Raw genomic sequence first — 26,784 nt, forward strand, 5'->3', positions numbered from 1 at the left:
AGGAAAGTCCCTGAAAACCTAGCGAACTCCTAGTCACCTCCCCAAACCACGATGCCCTCACCTCCACAAGTGCCACCTGAGTGCAGGCCCCATCGCCTGCCACTTTATGTCCCCTGCAGCGAAACGTCTTTGCGCACATGTTTCTTAGTTTACTTTTCAAAACCTGCTTCCCTGCCAGCACGTAGACCCCATGAGGCATCTCTTCTCCCCTGTCTTCCTCTGGATCCCCAACACCAGAACCGTTTCTGGCACCCGGCAGAGTCCCAGAGGCCCAGAATGAATGGTTGGAAGGAGGCATGGGTGTATGCACACACATCTGTTGAGGGAACTTGAGCCGAACCAGCGAATAGAGGGATGCTTATTTTACTAAACATGGGTGCTACGTGCCCCTGGCCTCGTGCCTCCCTTTACCCACCTCTGGCTGGCCTGTGCTGCAGCTGGAGGGCCCCAGCGAACCCGCCATGCGGCTGCTCAATGCTTGGCCTCATCCTGCTGGCTCTAGAAGGTGCCCTGGGGATACAACCCCCCCACCCCACAGTTCAGTTAACAATCCCATCCGTCTGTCTGTTTTACTTCCTGTGAGACGCCAGCCCGCAGAACAGGAGAAAATGACAAAACATACAGTCGTGCTTTTGAACAAAGCCCATTTTCAAGACAGGGTCCTGCTTTCTTCATTAGCAAACACATACCCAGCAGCTGGTCCGTTTGGCAAGGCTGTGATGACAGGGCCGGGGAAGAAAGAGACAGACGTGCAGGGTCACGGTCAGAGCACAGACGCCCGGGCCTGGCAGAGAGGTTCCCAGGTGGCTGAGAGGGTCTGGGAGCCAGAGGGACCCCTTTCCGGCCACCTGAAGTCCCATCATTCTCTGGCCACCCTGCTCCTGCGTCTGGTCTCCTCCCTCCACCAAGCCAGGAACCTACCCGCTGACGGCCCTCTGGCCCCCACTCGACTCTCAGCTCTCTGCTCACATCGATGCTCTCAGTAACTCTGTCTGAACGACAGCCTAGGTGGTCTTCCCTGGCCCGGCTTTCCTCCAGGGTCAACAACCCACAGCTTGGTGACCCTTCTCTGGCTGCGCCGGGGTAACCGGCTAGGGAGTGCAGGGAGCTTGAAATCTGGTTTGGGTCCCAGCCCTGCTCCTCTCGTCACAGCTGGTCAAGGCACGCCAACCCAAGCCTCTGTGTCCTCTGCTGTAGGGTGAAGGCGGTGACGCACCCTCGCGGGACTGGGCGAGGACCAGGTGAGGCACAGAGGCGTGTGGGGGTCACAGGGAGAGCTGCAGCCGTGCTGTGGTCTCTCTGGCTGTGTCCAAGGCCCTGGACCACCCCATGCTTTTGCAAGATTGACAACAGGCTGAGGAATTTATTGAATCTCCTGCCACATACTTCATTAGGATTTGTTTTCAAGCTAGAAACCCAGCTGGAAATGGGAAATGGGTGTGGTATTCTGTTGACAAATGTCAGAGGTTCTGGGATTCCCAGTATGGCATACAAAGTGGACACTCGGCTAATGGCGTGGTGAAAGGAGAGAAAGGGACCCGCGGAGCCCCCAGACTCCACACTGGGGGTGCAAAGAGGCCAATTAAGGGCCTAATGCGACCATCGAAGGTGAGAGTCAGGCAGGACGCACACCCAGGGTCCCAGACACCCAGTAAAGCACAGAACCCACAAGCAGACTGTGAAGCCGCTTACCCACTTGGCCATTCTGGGCAAGTTATTGAATCTCTCTGTGCCTGCACCTCCTTGCAAACAACGTGGGGGCGCCTGGGTGGCTCAGCTGGTAAAGCATCCGACTCTTGGTCATGATCTCAGGGTCAGGAGGCCGAGCTCCACGTTGGGCTCTGTGCTGACCGTGAGGAAACTGCTTGGGATTCTCTCTCTCCCCTTCTCTCCCTGCCCCTCCCCCACTTGCGCTCATGCCCTGTCTCTCTCTCTCTCAAAATTAGTAAGTAAACATTTAAATATAAACAAATCAATGGGGACAATGGGGCGAATGAGCTCTCGGGCTGCAATGTGGATGAACCCAGGGAGCACGAGGACACAGTGGGCAGGACCAGGCAAAGTGCGAGTGAGGTGTCTCTGCTCCAGGCCAGCGCTTAGTGCGCAGACGCCAGGTGGGGGTGCCTGCCGGACCCCCAAACTGGCGCGATGGAAGGAGAACAAGAGCGCCAACAGGTGTGCTGGTCCCTGCGGTCCTCCCGTGCTAGATGCTGACCGTGGCTTGGGGGCCTGCTCTAGAGCAGCCGGGCAGGCAGCCCCAGAGACCCAGGTGCCGACCCTGTGGAGGAGGGTGGCGGGTGCTGGTCCCCAGCACCAGCACCATCCAGGAGATGGCTCCGGACAGGTGGAGGGCCTCCCACCCTTCACCTGTCCGGAGCCATCTGGTCTCCGAGAGGTCTCCGAGAGGGAGAATGCTCCCTCTGGTCTCCGAGAGGGAGAATGCTCCTCACTGACCAACTCGGGAGACCGGCAGAGGCCTGAGACACAGGGAAGGGGAGGCCAGCGGGGCCTCTGGACAGGGATGGGGAAGGGCCCCCCACCCTGGCATCGCGAGCATCCCAGACAAGCTCCACCCTCAGGGCCCAGGATCGCCCCTCCCCACCCCTACTCTGATCCCCAGCTCTCCCCCAGCTGGATGGCACCCTCACCGCATCCCCCTGCCTACATGCCTGTCAGCTTCCTTGGCCATTCCTCTTGAACCCCCACCCTCAGCGGGAGGCACCAGGAACCTCGCTATCCCTGAGGAGGCCCCCAACCGCTGGGCCTCTCACTGCTCCCTAACGGCCCACCCCTCCTTCTCCTCTACATCCACCTGCTCCCTGCAGCCCCAGGGAATATCTTCGGATGCAACGCTGAGCTTTCCCTGCCCTACCTCTGCCCTTCCCACAGGCTTCACCGACAGGCTGCTCCCAAGACCCATCCTGCCTCACCCCACACTGGCCCAGGGCTGGCGGTGTGGTGGGGGGGGGGGGGGCTTAAGCAAACCAGCTACTGTCTGTGAGCTGGACTCTTCACCTGTAGCACAGGAGCAATGCCCCCTCCGTGGCGTGTGGGGAGGGTTAAAGGGGTTGTGCTTGTGACAATAACACACACTCTGACGGGGACTGGCATGACCGTACTTGTATCATGCACATGCCACAGCTCTGTCTTCACCAGGCCCCGACGCCCGTGGTCTTAGCCAAAGCGTGGTTTGCAGGTGGGCACCGAAGACGGGCTGTCTGAGCAGAAATCCCAACTCTGCCACGTTTTGGCTCTGCGATCTGAGAAAACCCAGGACATTTCTCAAGGAGCGTCCTTCTCCCCGGCCGTGAACTGAGGTGTTCATGGTATCTGCTTCCTAAGGTTGGGAGGCAGCCTGGATCGGATGCGGGGTGGGGGCACGAAGGGGCGGGCACAGCGTGGTGCTCTCAGCTGGAATTTGCAGCAGTCTGAGTGACGATTTTGTAGCTTTACTTGCTTTTAGGATTTTCTTTCTCTGCTTTGGGCCTACGTCTACTATCTTATTTCACCCTGTCAGCAGCGACATACGGAAAGCATCAGCCTGGTTTCCATTGCAGAGGTCAAAGGAGCAAGCAGGCACAGTCGAGATCGCTTCCGTGCGTGACCACGGCAGGACCACTCAAGGGGACTGGAGGTGGACACGCGCGGGCACGGCTCGTGGGTGCCACCTGCCTCCCTCCGCCCCGTCTCTCCTCTGCCCTACTCCCTCTGGCCAGCCTTCTCTGGCCTTCATTTCAAGGAATCTGTACATACTGGCAATGTTCACAATCTCTTATTCAGCTAACAATGCAAGTTGTAAGAGACTTTCTAACATTGTTTATGGTGCTTTTTTTGGCCATAACACCATTTCTTGAATCTTGAGGTGTTCAAAATTACTCAATTTTTTAGCTTATGGTTTGTGCTTGACAGATCAGGAAACAATATTCACAACGTATAATAAATATGCAATTCATATTCAGAATATATATGTATTATCTAGAAGTCATTAGAAAAAAAAAAACCCACACAGCATAATCATAAAAACAGGCAAATGCTACGGGCATCCCCAGTCACCGAGGGGATGTCAAGTGGGCAATCAAATACACAGGATGGCTGTTTGCGGCAGAAGCAGGGAAATACAGGTGGAAAAGACAAAAAAATACCATCATATGCCCATCAGATCAACAAAACAAAAAACATTTAAAAATAAAATACATCAGGGCATCTGCTTGGCTCAGTAGGTGGCTGGCTTAGTCTTGATCTCGGGGTTGTGGGTTCAAGCCCCACGTTGCACGTAGAGGTTGTTTAAAAATAAAATCTTTTAAAAAATAAAATATATCAATATACCAGTGAGGACTTAAGAAAATAGGACTGCTGTACATCGGTGGTAGGCATATAAATGTTCGGGCACTTTGTTGAGAAATTTACATTATGTGAGAAAGTCAAAAATGGTTTACCTTACAACCTAATCACTGATCGTAAGGGCACATGCCCCAGTGGAACCCTATCAGCTGGTCTACAGCTCAAACTTGACGGGCAGGTGTGCTCCTCATGAGGAAAGTGTCCTTGGACACATGGCACCATGTTCAAGACCCAAGGCTTGCTGATTAGGACGGGGAAACATCAGTAACTAAACACAACGTGTAATAAAGTGCATCGAAGCAGCTAGAAGAAAGAAGAAAAGCTTTGACCCATCCTCTTAGGAAGAAAAGCAAAAAGCAATTTTAGGATTGCCTAAATTTAGGATTTAGGATAACCATGGATCGTTTGCAGGAACTCCAAAGAACTGAGCTCACCTCCAACAACATCTTTGATAACAGACACGCGTGAGAGTGTAAGAAAGGATAAAAGGTGGTTTTGGAGAGAGCTATCCCAAGTCGTGATCTGATTATTCCTTGGGAGGCGGATGCTCCTGCTGTGGCAGGTAAGGCTGCCTGGGCTTGAAGGGATCGCACGCAGGGAGTGCCAGCACCCTGCGCATGCGCGTCTCGGGGCCATGCACTTACGGTGCCCGCGTCTGTGTGCACGGAGGTGCGGAGGCAGCTCCAGAGGAAAGAAATACAAATTAAGGGAAAAAGAAAAAGAGAGGAGAGAAAAGGAGACGGGAAGAGCAGGAAGAAAGAACACTGATGGAAGGACACGGGAGGACACTGGTACCATTACGGAGTTATCACTGGTTGTCATCCCCGGGCAGTGCATGGAGGACAATTTTTTTTTTACTTATTTTGCATATACTGTGTTTTCCAAATTTTCTACAATCAGAGAAGAAAGCAAAAAAAAAAAAAGGCTCTATTTAAATACACAGGAAAGTTTAGAATTCCCCGTATCTACTACCTACAGATACATATGCAGACAGATGTCCCCATTGCTGGGCACAGTGCCTGGTACACAGCACGTGCTCAATATACATGTGAAAAATGACCAGCTGAATGAACAACTGAATGCATGAATGAATGAAGGGGACCCTGGGTTCCAATACGGTTTCTGAGGTGGGGTCCTCCCTCCTACAGCAGTCCAAGATGACATCTTGACAAATGAAACGGACAAGTCTGGGGGAGGCGAGGGCACTTGACTCCCAAGGCTTCCCTGCCCTGGTGACCCCAGGACCTTGGGCGCAGGAGCCTCCCCCCATTCCCGCATCCCGGTACTCACGTCGATGGGCACGCTGTCATATAGGCGCTTGCCGATCACGGTCTTCCCCTGGATGTCGATGTTCTCCCGCTCCTCGATGGGCAGCGTCTGCACCAGCACACAGTCGATGTACAGGGAGACGTTCTGGGCCTGGATGCTCAGGGCGATCTTGTGCCAGTCCCGGTCAAAGAGGTCACTGACCCGGGGGCCTTGGAACACCACCCTCACGGCGTCCTTCATGGCGCCCACGGCATCGTACTCCACTGCCTTGTTCTCGCCATCCAGCCGGATGGAGACCTGGGGAGCAGAGGACCACAGGCCCCCTGAGCTGCATGGGAGGGACCCAAGGGGAGAGAGGGCGAGAGGGGAAGGGGCTGCAGAATCCCGAGTCACGTCCTGGCCATGACCCTCTCCGCTGGGCAACCTTGGGCAAAGCCTCGGTTCCCTCCTCAGCCCTGGTGCCAACTTGCAGGCTGTCCTAAGCCTGCACTGGGTATGGAATAATTGGGCTCCACCTGAATCCAGGGGCCACAACCCCGTGCCTGGTGGCACTATGCAGGACAAGCACTTCTGTGCGTCTGTGGGACAACTCACGCCAAAGCACTTGAGTCCCGAGACCAGTGAGAAACCCCGGTTGGTTTCCGTAAAACCCTGGGCTGGCCAAACAGAACCTGCCCAGCCAGATGCCAGGCTGAGACCCCACACTGTCTCCCACCGTGGGAATGAAACTGAAGCCCCAGGAGGATAAAGTTCCTTAGGGGCAGGACTCACGTATCTTCACATTCACTGGAGGACGCCCCGCCCTTTGCAAAATGCCTGGGAAATTCTGGAAGAAAGTTTTACTTTTGTTGTTCTTTGAATGAATGAATGAATGAATGAATGAATGGACACTCCCTCATGCTTCCTCCCTTGCACGTATTCACTGAGCACCATCTGCAGCAGGCAAGCAAGGTGCCCCATGTCAGCAATATGACAGTGCGAAACACAGACACATGAAGGTAAGGGGGATTATGTAACGTATAGAAAGAAGAATTCACGGGGTGCCTGGGTGGCTCAGTCGGTTCAGTGTCCCACTCTTGCTTTCGGCTCAGGTCATGATCTCAAGGTTCATGGGTTTGAGCCCCGCATCGGGCTCTCCTGCTTGGGATTCTCTCTTTCTCCCTCTCTCTCTGCCCCTCCCGTGCTTGCTCTCTCTCTCTCTCTCTCTCTCTCTCTCTCAAATAGATGAATGAACTTATATTTAGCCTTCATTAAAAAAAAAAAGTATTCATTAGCAAGTGAAGGAATGAATATATTCTTGCCCCCGCCCCCCCCGGGACCAGTCTTCATGTGCCCTGACGCCCATGCTCCACCCCTCCCTGCCTAGCTCCGGCACCCCAAGTCTGACCTCTAAGGACTTCCGCACCTGGGCTCCTGTGCCCTTTGGCTTCTCATCAGCGTGGCCCGTGGGAAGCCCACGGCATGGAGACCTTAGGCAGGAAGACAGGGTCTGGGGCCTAATTCCCGGTGGTGTGGCTGTGTCCATCCACACACCAAGGCCACGTGAGGACTCGCTCTCCTCCATGGCTCCAGAACCCATGGCCTCCAGGAACCACCAACCTTCCCTGCCCAGGCCGCCTAGGTGCCGCTTCTTGCTATTACTAATCCCAGGACGCACCTCAGTATCCCTTGTCGGCTTCCTTAACTCTGACCCTTAACCTCATCATCAACCTTAACCCTGGCCACTTTCTTAAAACCCTCTCCCAAAACTGGGGCTGTCGGCTGTCTGCCTACACCCGAACCGGCAAGTCACTTCTGAGCTGTGTGTCCTCGGGCAAGTGATTTAACCTCTCTGTGCCATTTCCCCGTTCATAAAATGGCACCAATGATGGCACCTACATCACCAAGTCATTATGAGGATTAAGTGAATCAACATGGTGTATGTAAAACACTTATGCAGCGTCAACCATATTCCAGGTGCTGCTCTGAGTATTAGCCATAATGAAAAAGGGACTAAATTGAAAGGCATCACGCAGTGGAAGCCTTCTCCGACTCACTCACTCTCTCTCTCTCTGTCTCTCTCTCTCTGTCTCTGTCTCTGTCTCTCTCACACACACACACACACACAGCTGGATTCCAGCCTGCTCATGTGCTCTCGCATCATCCCCCCGCTTGTTCCATTCACTTGTTCTCGTTCTCAGAGTGCTTGGTCAGTGTTCATTTCTCTTGCTCACCTGTTTCCTGACTGTCCTGCCCCATCCTCGTAAGCAGGCACTTTGTCTCTCTTGCCCTCTCTTCAGGGGTGAGGACAACACTCAGCACATAGTGCCACCCCCCCAAAAAAGGTACTGAATGAGTGAATGAGAGCCCTCAGGTTGAAGGAAGGTGCCCACGCACTGCTGGGCATCAGCCACAGCTCTTGTAACACCACCCAGGTGCTCTGGTTTCTCTTTCTGGGCCCCACGTGACCTCTGGACAGTGGAGGAGGGAGATTTGGGGGGTTTTTTTGCACTGCGTGCTGTGTTGGTAAAACACAGAAAACTATGAACCCTGGCCAACAATCTAGTACACTTCTTTTTTTTTTTTTTTTTTTTTTTTTTTTTTTAATTTTTTTTTTTTCAACGTTTTTTATTTATTTTTGGGACAGAGAGAGACAGAGCATGAACGGGGGAGGGGCAGAGAGAGAGGGAGACACAGAATCGGAAACAGGCTCCAGGCTCCGAGCCATCAGCCCAGAGCCTGATGCGGGGCTCGAACTCACGGACCGCGAGATCGTGACCTGGCTGAAGTCGGACGCTTAACCGACTGCGCCACCCAGGCGCCCCAATCTAGTACACTTCTAATCCTCATACCCTAATATTTCTATTATTAATCATGGTCTTCTGTTTCTAGAAAGTGCTCTCCCATGTTTGAGTCCTGGGTCCCTGAACCACCGCGGGAGCCTCATGAGGACACGGCTTTCCTTTCAGGATGTAAATTTCTTCGGAAGACACAGAGCGCGGAGTGGCGCCTGGCAGGCCAGAGTCCTGTGTCCACCAGGGCCAGCTGGGGACCTCAGGAAGGCACCTCAAGGCTCAGATCCATCAGCAAATCCTACTGGATCTGCCTTCAAAATACATCCAGGATCTGACCATTTCCACCCAGTTTAGTGTTACCAGCGGTCTGGGTCAACATCATCTTTTGCTTCAATGACTACAGCAGTCTCCGAATCGGTCTTCCTGTTTTGGACCTGCCCACCTCCCAGAGCCTGGGCTCAAACAGAAGTCCCTCCACTGCTTACAAGGAACCTTGTCCCCTCCCCAAACTTCTGGAGCCTCATCTCTGATGTGCGGGGCCAGCCTCCTTCCTGCCCCTCGACCGTATCTGGAATGAGTGGATGACAAGTGAGGAGAACACCAACGCGAGTGTGGTTGGAAATACTAAATGCAGTGGTGGATAGATACAAAGATCTAGGTCTGCAGGACCAAGAGAATCACAGCATTCCGCCTACACATCCCTTCCGGCAGGCCTCTGTCCATCTTCCCTGTGTCTGGCCAGTATGTCCCCCGGGGTGAGAAGGGGCCACCCTCAGACCGCCAGGGAACCGTGCTCCATCAAGGCTCGCTCAATGAAATCGAAATGCCAGGTGCCTCTTTGCAGAGGAGCCTGAGGTCCTCCGAGGCGGGCCATCTCTGCACGGCTCTGTAGTGTCCCAGCCCATGGCTCATTCCGGAAAGAGGAGGGGAGGACGCAGGCATGGCAGACAGCAATCCCACACAGCTCTGCAAATGCCATGAGGGAAGAGAACCCAGACGAGGGGGCGGGGGTTTGCCCCGCAAGAATGCATGGCGGGGGCCCAGTCCCACTGCACCAGACCCTGCGAAACTGGAGAAGGAAGACCCACGTGCCGGAGGTGGACGTGAATGAGAGACACCATGAGCTGCCTGCCCTCCAGACAACCGGCCTCTGGAGAGGAGCCTCATCTGTTCCGTCCAGCCTCCCACACTCAGGAAATCAGGGCACTCAGCCGTCAGGGCCGAAAACGTTTCGCATCTCAGTCTGACCAGGGATGCTCTGGAAACATCATTTAGCAGGACTGAGGGAGACAGGAGCCAGCTGGGCACGGTGGATAAGAGACAGACGCGGAGCTGGGCTCCCTGGGTTCAAATCCCTCTTTTCCTTCAGACAGGGGACAAACCGCACATACTCAGTCCCCTCCTGGCAAGATGGCAACAGGCTGGGAAGAAGACCCACAGCCTCGATATACGAAGTGCCCAGGACGGTCTCTCGCCCCTACAGAGAGCAGGGGTGCATCAACAAGCCCGTGCGGCATCAGAGTCTAGCCCTCACCACGGTACACGGCCCGGCCCGCAGCTCGCCGTGTGGAGCAGCGTGTCCTCTGGCCACAGCCCACGAGTGTGGCCACAGGGGTCCAGTTGAGCACGTTTCCATTTCAGCCTCAAATGAAAATACAGACCGGGTCCGCCCGCTGAAGAGGAGTACGTCTTCAAAAGGGGACAAGGGTAAATGACGAAGACGGGGACGGTCCCTGCACTGGGGACTTGGCACGGGCACAAAACTCAGTGTCGCCTGCAACTCAAACCAGCGTGTTGTGCCAATGCCTCTTTGAGACCCCGCTTCCTGACTTGGCTGCGTGCCGCGGGTGAGTCGTTCTACCTTCAAGGGGGCGGAACGCCAAAACGCACCTGAGATGGCCAAGAACGGCACTCGGGGTAAGAGCAGAATGGCGTAAGAAGGGAAGCGATGTAACACGACATGTTCACATAAGAGGCGTTGTTCTAGATGCACGAGAGACGTGGCTCACCCCACCTTCCCCAACCACCCGTGGCAGCTGTTTCCACGTGACCGCGAGGAGCATCAGGACTCAGGACGCTAAGCTCGCATGTCTCAGGGCCACACCAAGAAAGGCACAGACACAAGATCTGAACCCAGGACTAGCTGACCCTGAGCTACGCCTTCCGCTGTTATCACGAGCTGTGCCGCTCTAACAGAGCCATCTCCCTGGTTCGGCTGAGCACCTGTAGGGCAGGAAGGGACGAGGTCTCCTGCCTCCCCTCACCCAGAGTGCCAGGAATGGACCTGCCCTCAGGGAAAGAAGCCACGTCTCTCTGGGGCTTCATACACCAGACTCGTGATCTCCTGGGCCCAGGATGGACGGCCCTGGAGAAAACATGGCGGATGACACCATCCCCACGAGAAGGAAACAGAAAGCTCCCGGCCCCTGAGACACGGGCGCTCCTACCTGTGGGATTCCGTACTGGTCAATGACCTGCCAGATGTACCAGTCTTCTTTCCGAGACGTTTTCCTGAACCGGAAGGTGGTGACGAAGGCATACTCATCAGGCAAACCTTGTGTGAACACATCCCTGGAGGGGGACGGAGACGGACGACAGTGGGCTTAGCAATGAGCGTGCGGGCTGCAAGGGACGATCTCTCACGCTTCCCGAGAGCAGATGCCCTGTGGGTCAGTACGTCCTGCCGAATGACCTCCCGAGCATCTCTAACATCCACCTTCTCACCTGTCTTTACTGCCTCCTTCGATCGGGACCTCGAGATGAGCCTCTGTAGACCTTTGCTGTGGCCCCTTCACTGTCTCCCCAGGCCTTCAAATGTACCCCCTTGGTGCATGTAAGCCTCCCTGACTCGACCATCACCATTCGACAAAATCAATGTTAGACGCTAAGCTGCCACCCACCCACCGTCCGGGTCAAATGCAGCCGAATGTACCCACCTTCTCCCCCTGCCTGCTCCTTCTCAGCAGGGCCCAGCTGCTGTGTCTCATGCTGCATGGTCCCCTACCCTGTGCCCCAGGACATCCTCCCGTCTCCACGGAGCAGAGCCCCAGGTCCCTGCCCAGCGTGGGGAGCCAGGCCCTCATCTGGGGGGACTTCAGCTCCCCTCAGCTCTGCCCAGAGGGTCCCATTCCTGCCTTTGCCCTCCACGCTCAGAATGAAAACTGTTGAGGGATGCCTGGGTGGCTCAGTCGGTTGGGTGTCTGACTTTGGCTCAGGTCATGATCTCATGGTTCGTGAGTTTGAGCGCCTCGTTGGGCTCTGTGCTGACAGTGTGGAGCCTGCTTTGGATTCTCTCTCTCTCTCTCTCTCTCTCTCTCTCTCTCTCACTCTCTCTCTCTCTCTCTGCCCCTCCCCTGCTCACTCTCTCTCTCAAAATAAATGAATACTTAAAAAAATAATGAAAAATAAAAAAGAATAAATAAAAACTTTTAAAAAAGAAAAAGAATGAAAACTGTTCGTCATAGGAGTTACAAAGGAGGTGATCTGATCATCACGTTGTAGCTGAGGGTTAACAGGGCGCAATCTGGCTGGTAGGTGGCTGGGCAGAGACCCACACAGAGAGGGGGCCCTGTCCCCAGAGCAGTTCCCTTAACCATCCACTGGTGGCACCCTCACCCCAAAGACCCTGGGACCACGTCCTGCTCCGGGGGCAGGGCCCTGCCTGGGGACTGCAGGGCACTGACTTCTCCAATGGAGGGGGTGGAAGTTGTCTGGCCAGAAAGCCGGGAAGGGAAATGAAGAGGCGTCTGGGTTCCTGGTTCCCGGCTCACAGACCCTCTGGGACCCCTGATTTGGCTGCAGAGCCTGTGAGCACAGACTGGTCTCCTTGTGGGATTCTCGGTTCTCAGATCCAAGCTGGGAGGGAGCCCCCGCTGTTCAGAGTCATTCTCTGAGCCGGGATTTCACCCAGCTCACCTCCAGGCACTAGGAGCAGCCTGTCACTCAGTGCTGGGCCCCCAAAGAACTGAGGGGTGAGGATGGTGACTGTCCCCACGGGGGGAAGATGGGCCTTTCTCACCTGACTGCACAGACATGGGCTTTGCTGCCACAATAGACACTGCGTTTCATCTCATTTTTCTTCTGATTTCAGTAATGAGTCAAACCATGGAACTGTTTCTTCAAACACACCTTTTTCTTATACTTTTGAAACAACACATATCTGTGCACATTTGACATCTATATACACATAGATAAATACAGATGGATCCTTGCAGATAAGCAGATCTATGTAGCACAGATCTACAAATCTGCATCTATATTTGTCTCTCTATATTTAGATAAAGAGAGAGAGACCAGGACTTTTTCTGAGGACATTTATATAAACATAAGCACCCATATAAGCATATATAGCTTATGAAAAAGGTATTATGATCAGGAGGGGGGAATGGGCATTGACAGAGAATATCTAAAGGAAACAAAAGTGGCCCAAACCAATCCCTTCCACAAGTAACACAGAAGATAACAAGATCACAATGGGAAACACAAACGCCATGGAGCTGGACGACCCGACTTTGTGCCAATTTCTGCCTCGTACGCACCCCATGATGGTAGACACACGACTATCCCACTTACAGTCTCCGTCGTCACATGGCAAAAATGATGACAATAATACCTGCCTTGCTCCCCTGACCCACCGTAGTGAGAAATAAATTAGACAAGGTGTGTAAACTGCCCATTAAACATTATACATGTGAGAAAAACATTAATATTGAAAGTGACACCCCTTTTCGTTATGCACACAATTCACCTGCAAATAAAAAATTACACTTGTCTATATATTTGTGCATGAATCTAAAGCTTTAAAAATTACAAGAATGCTATTCTCCCTTGAAATATCAGAGCTTCTGGGGCGCCTGGGTGGCTCAGTCGGTTGAGTGTCCGACTTCGGCTCAGGTCATGATCTCACAGCTCGTGAGTTCAACCCCCGCATCAGGCTCTGTGCTGACAGCTCAGAGCCTGGAGCCTGCTTCGGATTCTGTGTCTCCCTCTCTCTCTGCCCCTAACCCACTCGCATTCTGTCTCTGTCTCTCTCAAAAATAAAAAAAATAAAAATAAACATTAATAAAAAAAGAAATATCAGAGCTTCTTTGGGTCTGATTTTGTTTCCCACGTTTTGCAACTAAAACAAACTTGGGGGACATCTGGGCAGCTCTGTTGGTTAAGTTTCCAATCCCGGTTTCTGCTCAGGTCTTGATCTCATTATTTCATGAGTTCAAGCCCCAGATCTGGCTCTGTGCAGACAGCGCGGAGCCCGCTTGGGGTTCTCTCTCTCTCTTTCTCTCTGCCCCTCCCATGCTCATGCTGTCTCTCTCTCAAACTTAACAAGAAAAAAAAAGCAACTTGGTACCATATAGAAATCCCCTCTCAGAAGGACTCAGCGTAATTGGAGCCCAGATCCACCGCTCCAGAAACGCCGCACAGATTGGCACCTGCAGCCATGATTCTGTTAGCTCCAAGGGTTTCATTGGAGACTTGCACTGTGTCTCTCTCAAAAATAAATTAACATTAAAAAAACAAAAGAAAATGCACACATCCAAATCCAGCTCTGTGGCCTGGTGTTCCCAGCTCACGTTTGCTGGGATCAGACCTAACGGGGCATTTTCACTAACTAGGGATGGACTGATGCATCCATCCATCCATCCATTCCACAGAAACTGAATGATCCCCTCCTCCAGGAAGATCTCATTTTAATGCTGGCTCTGCAGCAGAGACCAGACTTAGCTCCCTGCTCAGGCTTCTTGCGGAGCAGAGAAGACAGTCTAAATGAATAATTACACCATTAAGTAATTAGCTGCAACTTGGCCACTTTGTTTTATGCAGGAATGCAGGTTGTAATGAGACAAGATAGGGGGAGGCCTGAGGTAGTTTCGGAGGTGAGGAAAGGCATCTTTGAGACCATCATGGTTCAGCACTGGTCTGAAGGACGAACAGGAAGTCTCAGATAGAAGGAAGAGCATGAACGAAGGCCCTGTGGTGGGTAGAAGGTGCCTAGAAGCTCCCAGAACAGAGAAAGAGGAGCCAGACAAGGAGCCAGGGGATAAGGCTGAGGCCAAAAAAGTAGGAATGGGTCACATCACACACAGGACCTTTCTTGCCCTTGGGACACTTGGGAGCAATTAAGGAACTTTAATTGCTAGATGGAGAAGGAGAGTCATGATGAAATATCACTTCTGTTTTCAGAAGATCTGTCTGCCTCAAAGTGGGCAGAATGGAACGCTGACTTTGGTATCATCATCAGCCCTTGACCAGAGACCCAACAGGTGTCAGCCCCCGGACAAATGTGTGCTACAATCCTCTCAACAATTCTGCGGGGCAGAAACACTCACATCTGGTGAAAACAGGACACAGTTGAGGCACTGGGGCGTCCAATAACTTGTGTGAGGCCAGGCACCCAATAAACATTGAAACCGGGGTGCCAGTGGCCAAACTGACTACGTGAGGCTGGGCGGTGCTGTGCCTGACATGTACTACAGTGGCTGGTCCAGAGGGGGCCCCACGTTACCTACGGCCATAAATGTTTGTTGTTTAACGAACTGACAGAAACACACATGCATGCATGAATGATTAACGCCAAATCCATATGGAGAGAAGGGTACAGAAGGACCCGGGAACCGATAAAGACAACAGTGACAGATCTGCTAAGAAACAGGTTGCATTCCCAGGGCAGTGGCTCGGTCGCTTTGTCTCCGACCTCCCCAGGCGACCTCCCCAGGGCACTGAGTAGTTTCGAGCCCCTCTCAGTGCTCAGTGTGCAACCACAGCTGCCTGGCCGCCTTCCCACGCTTTGCCGGCGTCCAGGGCAAGTCCCAAAGGAGAGGTGAGCACTCACTCTGTCCTCTGCACCACAGGGAAGGATCCCATCCGGACATAGGAACTCTGTGCTCCGTTGTCTCTCTTCCCCAGGATCTCCTTCACACGGAACAAATCCATCAGGTCAAAACCTGTCAAGGAGAAGAACGGGGGTGAGTGGTGGGGAGGAGCACGGGACACCAGGGAGGGGAACACCGCTCTGCAAAGGGAGCTGCCCACCCTGCCCAAGGGGAGCGGGCGTGGGATGTCAGCGGAGGGAACTGCTCAATACAATTCGGGAGAAAACATCAACAACAAAGTAAGGAGATGTGCGGCTTCCATTTCCAGTTGCGGGGAACGTGCAGGAGAAACTGCAGACCTGAGTTTTCCAAAGAAATGGGAGGTGTCCTGGCTGCCCGGCCAGGGCAGGTGTTAGGAAGCTTCCCCGGGAACACTTTGCAAAAAACACTTTGTTTTGTTCTGTTCTGTTTTGGCTCTGAGAGAGGACCTCGTGTGCCCTGGTGATGTACGTAAAGGAAAAGTCATGACCTGAGCGCTGGGGGAGCTGGGGACGCGAGGGGGTGATCAGCTCGGGCACGTGCCATGTGGACGTCGGCCACATGAACAGCACCGGCCACTTGGTCGTAAAGGGAGGGCAATGACACCCACGGCCGTAGGGCGGCCACGAGAACCGCTCACGATAGACCCACCACCAGCAGCACGTCCTTACCACGTCCCCTACACGACTGTCCCGACTCGAGTCCCACAGGCCAGGACAGCGGGTTCTCAGAAGAGCCTGAGCACAGTGCCCACACCAAGGTGACAACGTGACCTACTAGCTCAAACTCTGTTCCTCGGGCAACGGGAAAGCTCACGCAGGTTCAAGGAAGCCAATGGAGGGCACGCGTGGGAGCACTCGTGTCTGCATCCCCAGGGCCAACACGACCCTGGGTCCAGGCGACACCTGAGCCACGAGACTTTAGGACGACTGTGGGGGATCTCCAACCTTCTAAGGTGCTGCCACGAGGTGAGGTCACAGGGCTTGTACGGTGATGATGTACCCATCTTGCACCACTAAACCCTGCTGCTCCAAGCCTGGTGTAAGAAACAGCAGGGACAGGAAAGGTTTAGCACCGAATGAGAGTTAGAGTGGCAGACTTGGGCCGATCTAGGCTGTGTTCCTGACCACAGGGTCCTTGCTGTGTGACCTTAGGCAGGTTGCCTAACATCTCTGAGCACCCGTCTCATCATCTATAAAACTGGGGTTGTTTTAGAATGTACCTCATAGGATTGTATCGAAGCTCGAATGATAAGATACAAAGCTCTTCACAGGGTATCTACCATACAGGGGCCCACAGAGTAGTTTCTGTATCGATTATTTTCCCATGATAGCCTGGCCCATAGCACAAACTCATGACGCTGGACTTCCAGCCAACTCTAGGCTGGCACGTGCCCTTTGCCCTGGACAGACTATAAAGAGACAGCACTCAGCACCTGGAAGGTCAAATACTTGTGGGTTGAGCCCCACTTAGAGCTGTGTGACCTAGAGCGTGCATCTTAACCTTTCTGAGCTCATTACCTTCTGCGTCTCTGCACAGTTGGGACAGTAGCAGTGTAGGGCAGTGAAGGCTCTAGAACAGGGAATATTTGGGCTCAAACTCCTACTCCCACATTTCTTCTACCTGCTCAGTCTCAGACACGTTATTCAACGTCTCTGGGCTTCAATCTCCTCATCTGCCAAATGAGGACAAGAAATGCAGAGTCAGTGGGTGTGGGCAGGTGCAGCAGCCATCGTCTGGCAGAGAGCCCATGGACAACACATTCCTGCTCTAATGACAAGCAGTGATACCTCGGGAGGGCCACCCTGAGTTTTAAAGGAGAAATTAAAGGGGCGCCTGGGTGGCTCAGTCGGTTAAGCGTCTGACTTCAGCTCAGGTCACGATCTCGCGGTTTGCGAGTTCGAGCTCCACGTCGGGCTCAGTGCTGACAACTCAGAGCCTGGAGCCTGCTTCCGATTCTGGGTCTCCCTCTCTCTCTGCCCCTCCCCTGCTCCCACTCTGTCTCTGTCTCAAAAATAAATAAACATTTAAAACAAATAAAGGAGAAAGTAGGTCAGCATATGCCTGGTGCATAGTAGGTGCTCACTAAATGTCAGGTGCCATAAATGGACTCTTCACTCTGAATGAGAAGGTAATCACTCTCCTATCCCATAGTAAGCTCTGAATAAACGCTCAGGGGCGGGGCTGGGTCACTTACCCCTCCCTGGAATCAGTTCTTTCATAGATCAAATGGGAGATCTGGGGGGAATTTGATCTTTTTTTTGTGTTCTCAGCACTGATTACTATATATCATCTTTTCCCAATTCTCGCCATGACCGGAAAGAGCCGTCTCCCGATCACGCTGCATCATTTGCCTGCCAGAGAATTCAGAGATCCGGTTTTTCCGCACTAAAGAACCCCTCAGTTCAGCAAGGATGAGGCCGCCAGTAAGGTGGGGCTCCAAGTCAAAGCAGGGAGTGAACCCCAGGAACAACGCGCCTCAGGCATTCAGAGTGCCTCACACAGCCCAGGGCGCACCCTGCCCCCTTGCAGACTTCCAGCTGAGTGCTGTGGACTGAATGTGTCCCCCCAAAGTTCCTGTGTTGAAACCTGACCCCCAACGTGATGGGTTTAGAAGGTGGGGGACCTGGGGGATGATGAGGCCACAAGGGTGGGGGGCCCCATGGGTGGTATCACTGCTCTTATAAAGGAGACCCTGAGACCTCCCTTGCCTTCCACCACCCGAGGACACTGAGAAGAAAGCCATGTATAAACCAGCCGGCAGGCCCTCGCCAGATGCTACGTCTGCAGGTGCCTTGGTCTTGATTTCCCAGCTCCCAGAACCAGAAGATATAAAGTCCTGTTGCTTATATGCCACACAGTCCGTGGTGTTTTTGTTCTCCTGGCCCAAAGGGACTAAGATGCTTGGGTGGCTTTGAAGAAGTGGTCAGATCGTCTGAGTCTGTTTCCTTAACTGGGAAAGTGGAGACAGTAATCCCTTGCAAGGCTGTCGTGGCATTTCGGTGAGGTGAGCCGACAGAGCGCCCCCAGGGAAGCTGCCGCTTGGGAGTTGCTCGGTCAGTGTCAGCAGCTCTTGCTGGGGACCAGGAAGGGAACCTTTTGACCCACGTCCTCTGTGAAATCTCCAGGAGCCTCACAGCCTGGCGAGAGCTCCGCCACTTCTCCCGGAGCCCCACGACCGCCACCTGGTCGTAGAGGACCAGGCATGTGGCGGGGAGCAGCCCCTCTCCTGCAGGGGGCAGGTCAGGGCAGCAGATGTTGGGAGACACCTGCTGAATGAATAAGGAAAGAAGCCCCCTTCTCTCACCCCCTGCCCTGCACTTCCGCGGGCCCGGCCACGGCCTCCTTAGGAGGGGCTGGGCACTGCTATTCCAGAATTGCCTGGGGACAGAAGGCATCGGGTCCCTGCCGCTCTGGGCTCCGCACCGCAGAGGGCCCGGTGGGCCCAGCTGGGAGCAGCTGGCAGAACTGACCACCCCTGTGCAAGGCCCTCTGAAGATGCAAACATCTGCTGCACGTGCTGGGGCCCTGTACCCGGACGTGCCCCAGAGGCTGGGAAGTTCTGGGCAGCGGAAGCGGCTGGGGGCCCGCCTGGGGACGGGGTGACTGGCCAAGAAGGCCCTGCAGGTTCCATGGACTAGACACCAAATGGTAAAGAGCGTAGAGCCCGTCTGGGCCCCAGCAAGGCAGAACAAGCAGAGGAGGTTTTGGGGACAGTCCGTCCTGGGTCCAAAAACTGGTCCAGCACTAGCCACGCACACGGTCTGCGTCCTCGTGTCTCCTCTGCCACCAAGGCGGGGATAATGGCCCGCCCGCAGGCCGCCACCTCGAGGATCTCGCACATTCCTGCAGGCAGGGCCGCGCTCAGCAGGTGCCTGTACCTGGCACACCCAGAGGCCCGGCGCCAGTGGGTCCGTGAGGGCTCTCTCATTTGTGAAACTCTCTGATTGTCCTGCCTGCCTGGGGTGGTCCCTACAGGGAGGTGATGGGGTTGGAGGGGTCAGGTTATTGCTCAAGAGAAGCTGCCCCCAGTTAAGGGAAGGAAAGTGGGAGAGGGAGAGCATCTCAGTCAGACACATCGGACCCCATCCCTGCCCTTAGACTCTGCGGCTCCACAACGGGGGTGCAGGTACTAAGACCCTCACAGCTCTCTGCCTGTCCGTGTGGGGTGGACAGCCACCACTTGGCAGGTGTCTGGCCCCCGGAGGGTCCCACGGAGCAGTGGCTTGTGTTCAGACAGCGTGCTTGCAATCTGGGTGACACGTGCCCAGAGACTTCCCCTTAACAGTGAGAACAGCAGAGTGGGCCTGCTCCCCTAGAGCTCTGTCAACTGTCCCTAGACACTGCCACCTTAAGCTGGGCTTCCCTTAAGCCGTTACACGTGGGAGAATGTTTTTTTCTAGGTTTTGAAAAAGCAAACATATGCTCTCCTTTCTGGTTCCACTTTTATGGGTTTCGAGGAATAAAAACAAGGAAAAAAACAAAGACTTAAACACGACAAAGCTTTGAACAACAAGCAATTAACCCGGTGGTAGCAAAAGGGCACCGAGAGAAAAGAGGAATTGCCTGCAATAAAGAAAAGGCTGGGAAGGAAAATGAAAAACGTTCCCGAGGTAAATGGACTCTGATGCGAGGCACCGCGTGATAAAGAAGCAATTGTTTAGCGCAGGAACTGCAGGGGTCCACCTCCCCCCAAATCACAGGGTCAGCTGAAACAGGTCGCATCAGCGACACCGTTAGCCATGGCCCAGGTCAACTGTGTGCACCTGCTCCACACCAGTGCCCACCGGGCTCCCCACCCATCCTTCTAAGGTCTGCACTCAATGGACCTTTACTGGGACTCCTCAGGCACGATGCTCATTCCCGGGTCTTTAGTGGGTCTGGCCAAGGCGCACAGGGCCCATCTAGGGACGCTTTCTCACCAGCTTGTGACCAATTTCATCCGGTTCATGCTTCTGCCCCTGAGGAAGCCAGGAGCTTCACGTTTTCTTATTTGTGGCACATTTTGTGGAAAGACAGGATTCCCTGTTGGCTGTGAAGATCCCAATAATGAACAGGATAAATCCCAGCCTCCCCAAAATGTAGTGTCTAGAGAGAAGCAGACGCATAGATAAGCAGTGTCGGTACTGTGGGTAAATGATTAGAAGGGAGAACGACAGGGCTTGTGCAGAAACACAAGGGATATCTCTCCCTTATCCCCCTGAAGAGCAGTCAGGGAGGGCTCCCAGAGGAGGCAAAGCTTAGCCTGGATTTGAAGAATAAAAGGTGGGCAGACACAGGGGGAAAAAAGGGCATCCAAGGTAACTGGATGTGTAAAGGTCAGGGGGCCCGAGTCGGCCCAGTTCCTTCGGAGAATCTTGGCTATGCCAGGATGTCAGGAGCCACGGTCACTGGCTGGGAATGGGGTGGGCGAGGGAAGACCAGGCTGGGTCTGTCGGCCACGTGGCAAAGTCTGAGTGTCCTTCTGCGGGGAATGGAGATCCATCAAGGACTTCAGAGCAAGAAAGAAACACAATCCTGTTTCTATTCTGAAGGTCATTCTGGCAGTGGGGAGACAGGAAAGGGAGGCCTGGGAGATGAGACTTGCTAAGAGGGGGGCAGGGGCGGGGGTAGGCCTCGGGCCAGGGTCCACTTGAGAGGTGTAGTGGGCGGTGCCTCGGTGAGTATCTGGGTGCAGGAGCTCAGGTGGGAAGACAGAAGAATCCAGAATGCCCATGGCCACATTTCAGAGATGCTCCAAACCTAGCATGTTCTTAAAGCAGCAAACAGCCAATCTCCTGGGAAAGTAGTATTCCACCCACAGTCATGAAACTCTCAGAACATTCAGTTATGAGCGCCGAGAGGGACCCTCAGAGACACTATGTGGGACGTAAGGTTATGCGGACAGGGAAACTGGGCCTCAGAGAGGCCAGGGGTCTGGGAGCAGCAGGACCAGCCTAAGACCAAAACCTCCAACTGCCTTGCCTGCCCTCTCCCCTTCCTGGGTGTTTTGGCCTGGTAAGCCCTAAAACCTGCCAGAGTCATCTGAGGGGGTGTCTGGAACTGAGGCTTTTAGGAACCCCATTTTTTCCCAAAGGACAAACGATTCCAATTACCCAACTGTATTTAACTGGCAGGTCTGAGACTCCTCTCTCCATAACCCCATCCAGCTTCCACATGGCGGGGCTTCCTTCTGGGCTGGCTGTAGTTACAGGAGAGGACAGACCCAGTAAGATCTCCGTGTGCACAGCACTGCACCAACAGGGCATGGGCGTCATGTGTGACGGGTGCCTGCCTGGGCTACGATTCACCTCCTGGGAGCCTCGGAGCCCGCAGAGGGGAGGGGAGATTTCAGGAAGGTTCCAATGGCTGCAGACAGAGGCTGCGGATTCCGAACAGAGTGCCCGCTTCTCTCCAGTCACCAAACAGACTGTCAGCAGGATGCTCCTCATATACCAGAGGCTGAAGAATTTGTTCCCACACACATGTGCACACGTGTGTCCCAGAAACACACACACACACACACACACACACACACACACACACACACACAGTGACTCTTCCCAGCAAGAATCAATTACTCTTGGGGCGCCTGGGTGGCTCAGTCGGTTAAGCATCCGACTTCGACTCAGGACATGATCTCACGGTTTGTGGGTTCAAGCCCCACATCGGGCTCTGTGCTGACAGCTCGGAGCCTGGAGCCTGCTTTGGATTCTGTGTCTCCCTCTCTCTCTCTCTCTCTCTCTGCCCATCCCCTGCTCACACTCTCTCTCTTTCTCTCTCAAAAATAATAAATATGCATTAAGAATTTTTTAAAAAAGCATCAGCAGATAACACGTTTGGGCTCTTTTCCACAGAACGAAACAGGACGGCAGGCAAGCCCATCTGACTTGCAGTGACACAGGCAGATTCGCTAAGTCATCTGTGACTTCTTCCTTCCTCTCTCCTTTCCTTCCTTCCCACGGTCTGCCTGCCTGAACACACCTGTGCCTCAGTTTCCCCAACTACAAAACACAAAACGGTGCCTCTCTCATGTATCACGAGGGTTGAACGAGAGCACATGTGCAAAGTGCTTGACACACTGTAGAAGCTCAGTGAGCTCGATTTTCACCATTATTATTAACGTCCCTCTTGTCACATCTGTTCCCTCCTAGGGACACACACACACACACACACACACACCAGATCGTGAATGATTTCGGCCAGATCCTGCTGTGAGGGATTCCCTGCTCACAAAGTCAAACAAGGAGAATGCAGCAGGTAGGAGTCTGCCTTCAACACGGACTTCAGTGCACGGATGGGGATTGTCAAGACAGCGAGCGGGAACCCTGATGTCAAACTGCCCAGAAGCTTCGTGCCAGCCTAGGCAGAGCAAGGCAGCTACGGATATATTCCCTGCAAGGGAATGGGGTTATGAAAGCAAAGAGGAGGAGAGCCATCATCATCTCCCGGGTTGACAGAGGGCCCTGGGACGGACGGCTGCTCACTGAACGCCAGCGGCACACCAGGCACCAGGCACCAGGCACCGGGAGACTAAAGCCGTCTTCCTTCCAGAGGCGCTTGATGGGGGAGTGGGGACCGGGGACAGGGAGGAAGAGGAGTGGGGGAAGCGTGTGGCACTAAGCGGGCCACCCCGGCAGGTGACTGCAGCTGGAACCCGCCGGGAACCACCGGGAACCGCCAGGAATTGGGTCAAACGTGGACCTTGGAATGAGGGGCACTAAAGCCGGCTGTTTCTTCCCCCAAGACACTGCCTGAGGGCCGAGTCACTCTGGGACACATTTCACCTGCTGTGCGAGCAGGCAGGGCCGTCTTCTACCTATTCTAGAAACGTCCCTCAAGCACGAACACGCAGATGCTAGCATCTTCTGGTGGACGGGGGCACCCTGACTCAGTAGCGTCCCAGGAGAGTGTCGCCCAGACAGCTCCTGTGAAGCGCCTGGTTCTGACCCCTCCCAGCCCCCAGCGGAGGATGCAGACCAGCTCCGGAGCCACAGGAGGAGGGGGTGCCTGGCCCCCCTGCACCTGGCAGGGCTGGCGGCCTGGATGTGGAGGAAACTCCCCTGAGATCGTCATTCAGAGAGTGCTTTGCCGGATGTGGGCCACAGGGAGGAGCACACCCCACTCCCACGCTCGTGGCTCTCAGGAGGGTGGGAAGCGCACTTAGCCGTTGCCACGTCCCCTGTGCACCCCGTCAGGCGGGGACAGCCTGGGAAGGGGCGCTGCAGGGGGATTTCTGCTGCCAGGGGCACACTATCTCCTATCACCCCCTCACGGATTTAAAAACTCTGGCTCTGTCTCTCACTCCGAATGCACTGATCTCTCCATTCCTTCGCTCGCCTGGCCCATCATTCACTTACTCGTCCCCCAACTCGTTCGTTCTGATGCATTATTTAGGGGCTCCCATAGGGTCACCACCGACTCGCAGATGGAAACAGGACGGCTGCTCACGGCTGGACGGCCCGCAGGAGGGGGCTGCCGCCTGCCCAGCTTGTGTGATTCCTTCCATTAAGCTTCGGCGGAGAGGTTGGCGAGGCCAGCCCTGCGTCAAGGAGGACCGCGCTCAGGGCCAGCTCAGGGCGGCATGGCGAGCCGGCGGTCTCTCTCTTACCTGTGATTTCTTTGCTGTCGCCATTGGTGTGCTTAAATCGGTCTCCTTGCACACGGACGCTGGGGCACAGCACGTCTGAGAAAAGCAAGAGAAGACAAGAGCTGGATGAGCAAATGCCACCCACAGTCACTCTGGGGAAGGTGACAGCACCCGGAGCCCCCAGCTCCTGGCGTGGAGGATGGCCAGTGCCCGGGGCACACGCGGGGGCAGCGCACGCAGCTGATGGGTTCACGCCCGCGTGTGCTTGTGGAGCACCTATTCTGTAAATACCGTGCCCTGTACTGGGGGTGAATCACAAACAAGGAGGGTCCCTACCCTCAAGGAACTCAGTCCCCCATTAGAGGGAGTCAGACACCAAAAGTGACATGATCAACACAGTGTAATAAGTGACAGGACGGGCGTGGTTGCTGGGGGATCTGGGACACAGGTCTGACACCTCACCAGGCTTGGGGGGGGGGGTCAGGAAAGCTCTTCTGGAAACGGTGGTTCTCGAGGCTTCCTTAACGGAACAGTTAAGACCTAGCCAGACAGACAAAAGCCCGAGAGCGGCACCAGCAGAGGGAACATTTATAAAGGCTTGAACACACACATACAGATTCCAAGTTAGCAGTGCCCGTAGAGCGGGAAACGTGCGCTGGGGGCCCACCGGCAAGGTGTCTCCTGATGCTACCCCGAGGAGCCTCAGGTCCCATTCCAACAGAAGAAAACTGCTCAATTGTCCGAAGGCAATAGAGTAAGTCTTACAGAAGAAAATAAAAGCAAAACTTCATTATAGGATATTACGTTAATGTCTCATATTAAGGTCTTCATGATTCTTCACTTAAAAAAACTGGAAGAGACAGAAACTCAGTTGCCCTAAAAATCGCAGAAAGAGCACCAACTTAGAGTTTAAAAACATTTTTTTTAATGTTTATTTTTTTTTTTTGAGACAGAGACAGAGCACGAGAGGGGGAGAGGCAGAAAGAGAGGGAGACACAGAATCGGAAGCAGGCTCCAGGCTCCGAGCTGTCAGCACAGAGCCCAACACGGGGCTCGAACCCATGAACCGCGAGATTGTGACCTGAGCCGAAGTCGGATGCTCAACCGACTGAGCCACCCAGGTGCCCCCCAACTGGCCTCAAGTGCCAGGCTCCTGACCAACTGGTACAGTGTGTTGGATAAGTCCCTTAACTTCTGTCTCCATGCAAGTGTTTCTGACGGGGAGACCTTATAAATCACGCACTGAGCACGGGGCTGCCTAGAGGGCTGGGCCAGCTCAAGCTCGTCACAGGACTGGCATGAGGGAGGGTGGCCGTCAAATTCAGCACCTGAGGAATCTTGCTTTCCTTCGCCTAGACCCTGCCCTCTCCATGTCACTATTATAACCTCCCCTCATTAGACGTTCCCCCATCTGTTCTGTGTGCAATGACCTCTTTTCGTATTCAGGGCACGCGTGCTTCAGGGCAGGGCCGGTCTGGGGCCCCTTTTACCATCAGCAGCTGGGGGAAAGCACAAAATCGTCCCCGATTTGGGTGGAGGTATTTTTCATGTTTATCTTACAAGGCACCGTGAGGTCCGACGAGGCACATGGAAGGGGTTATTTTGGAAACAGCACCAAGCTGTCTGTCTAGGACCAAATACAAGAGAGGATCCAGGCCCCGTGCAATATTTAGACGGCTCCACCCAGGACGGCGGCAGCTGTGGGGTGACCATCAGTTGCTTGGAAGGCTGCCAGCGAGACGGGCTGTGGGTCATGCGTCACTGCGAATGCACTGACTCAGAAGGTTCTATCCTTGATTATGAGCAAATCTCTGGAGACTGATGGCTGGAGCTCAGGGCAGGCAGGGCCACTGAGCCTTGTCTCTGAAAATATCCCAAGGTTGTGACCTGATTCCCAAACCCAGATGTGCAAGGACAGTCCAAGGACCATGAGCACAGGTAAGACGGAGGCTCTTTTCAAAGACATTAGAACTTCTGCCCAAACTGCTTTAAGGACTCGTTCCCCAAACCACCTGCCAATCCCCTTTTGGGGCCATATCTAGCGCTTATACATTCGAGAGGATCAAGGGGCAATTTATAGCCGACTTAGTACGTCAGGACAAATGGTTCCCAAATTACCCCCTCCAGCCAGGCTTTGCAGGGATGCTGGGGCCTCTGGGTTCACCTGCTTGGCAGGAACACAGGGTCAGCATCCAAAGTCCCTCTCAGCCTATAACTGTATCTGTTTGGCCAAGATATTTCCACTTTGCATAATGATCTATTTATTTCCACATCAACTCATTTACTTCAACTAAAATATCTGAGGTCCTGAAACGTTCCGGACACAGAGCTAGTTCTAGGGACCCACAAATGGGATAAAAGACAAGTTGCCATCCCTGCCCTCAGAGCACTCAAGGGCTGACTGTGGTGACACAGTGACACAAAGTGTCAGAGCTGCCCGAGTTCGTGATGGCTGGAAATGACCAGTGACAGCTAAGCCAAGAAGTCACTGCTGGATGGCCTTCCAGGCACGGGCTCCATCGTGACGCTGCCGAGAAGTGAGAAATGTCCCAGATCCGGGCTCCTGCCATGGAGGGCTGACAGACCCTGTTCCCTAAAAGAATACCCCTTTCACTCCAAACGGCACTTTTCAGCCCAAGGAGAAGAGCTGTGGCTGGCTGGCGGCCGGTCTTAGCCAACAGAGGTTATTCTGTCCTCCACCTTTTTAGCCTCCCTTGCTGCTAGGGACACACACGTGACCCAGGTCTGGATGAGAAAATAAGTAACCAAAGTTTGCTGTGGTTGGCAGAGGGGTGGTCTCTCAAAAAGCCTTTGCTTTTCCTGATGAAACGGGACAGATAGGGAGATGCACTTGGCAAGGTGACTCTCCCTCCTCCTTAGATGGCGGGACATAATGTCTGCAGGACTTCCAAGGGCAACTGAGGAGACAGGGACTTCCAACAGCAGCAACCCAAGGCTGGGTGAAGAGGGTAAGAAAAACACA

At 54.1% G+C, this 26,784-nt stretch overlaps 1 protein-coding gene across 1 annotated transcript in view; it reads right to left on the reverse strand.

The window, feature by feature from the left end:
* Positions 1-26,784, reverse strand: part of COL22A1 (collagen type XXII alpha 1 chain) — a 258,748-nt gene that overhangs the window by 185,691 nt on the left and 46,273 nt on the right. The window contains exons 4-7 of the mRNA XM_019459762.2: positions 23,823-23,897; positions 15,214-15,325; positions 10,832-10,955; positions 5,632-5,907 (exon numbers count right to left, since the gene is read on the reverse strand). Of these exons, the coding sequence (XP_019315307.2) occupies positions 5,632-5,907; positions 10,832-10,955; positions 15,214-15,325; positions 23,823-23,897 (587 nt within the window). The remainder of the gene's footprint in view (positions 1-5,631; positions 5,908-10,831; positions 10,956-15,213; positions 15,326-23,822; positions 23,898-26,784) is intronic.

This window comes from Panthera pardus, unplaced genomic scaffold (assembly GCF_024362965.1).
Source record: "Panthera pardus isolate Hobbes unplaced genomic scaffold, ASM2436296v1 HiC_scaffold_7, whole genome shotgun sequence".
Classification (NCBI taxonomy): domain Eukaryota; kingdom Metazoa; phylum Chordata; class Mammalia; order Carnivora; family Felidae; genus Panthera; species Panthera pardus.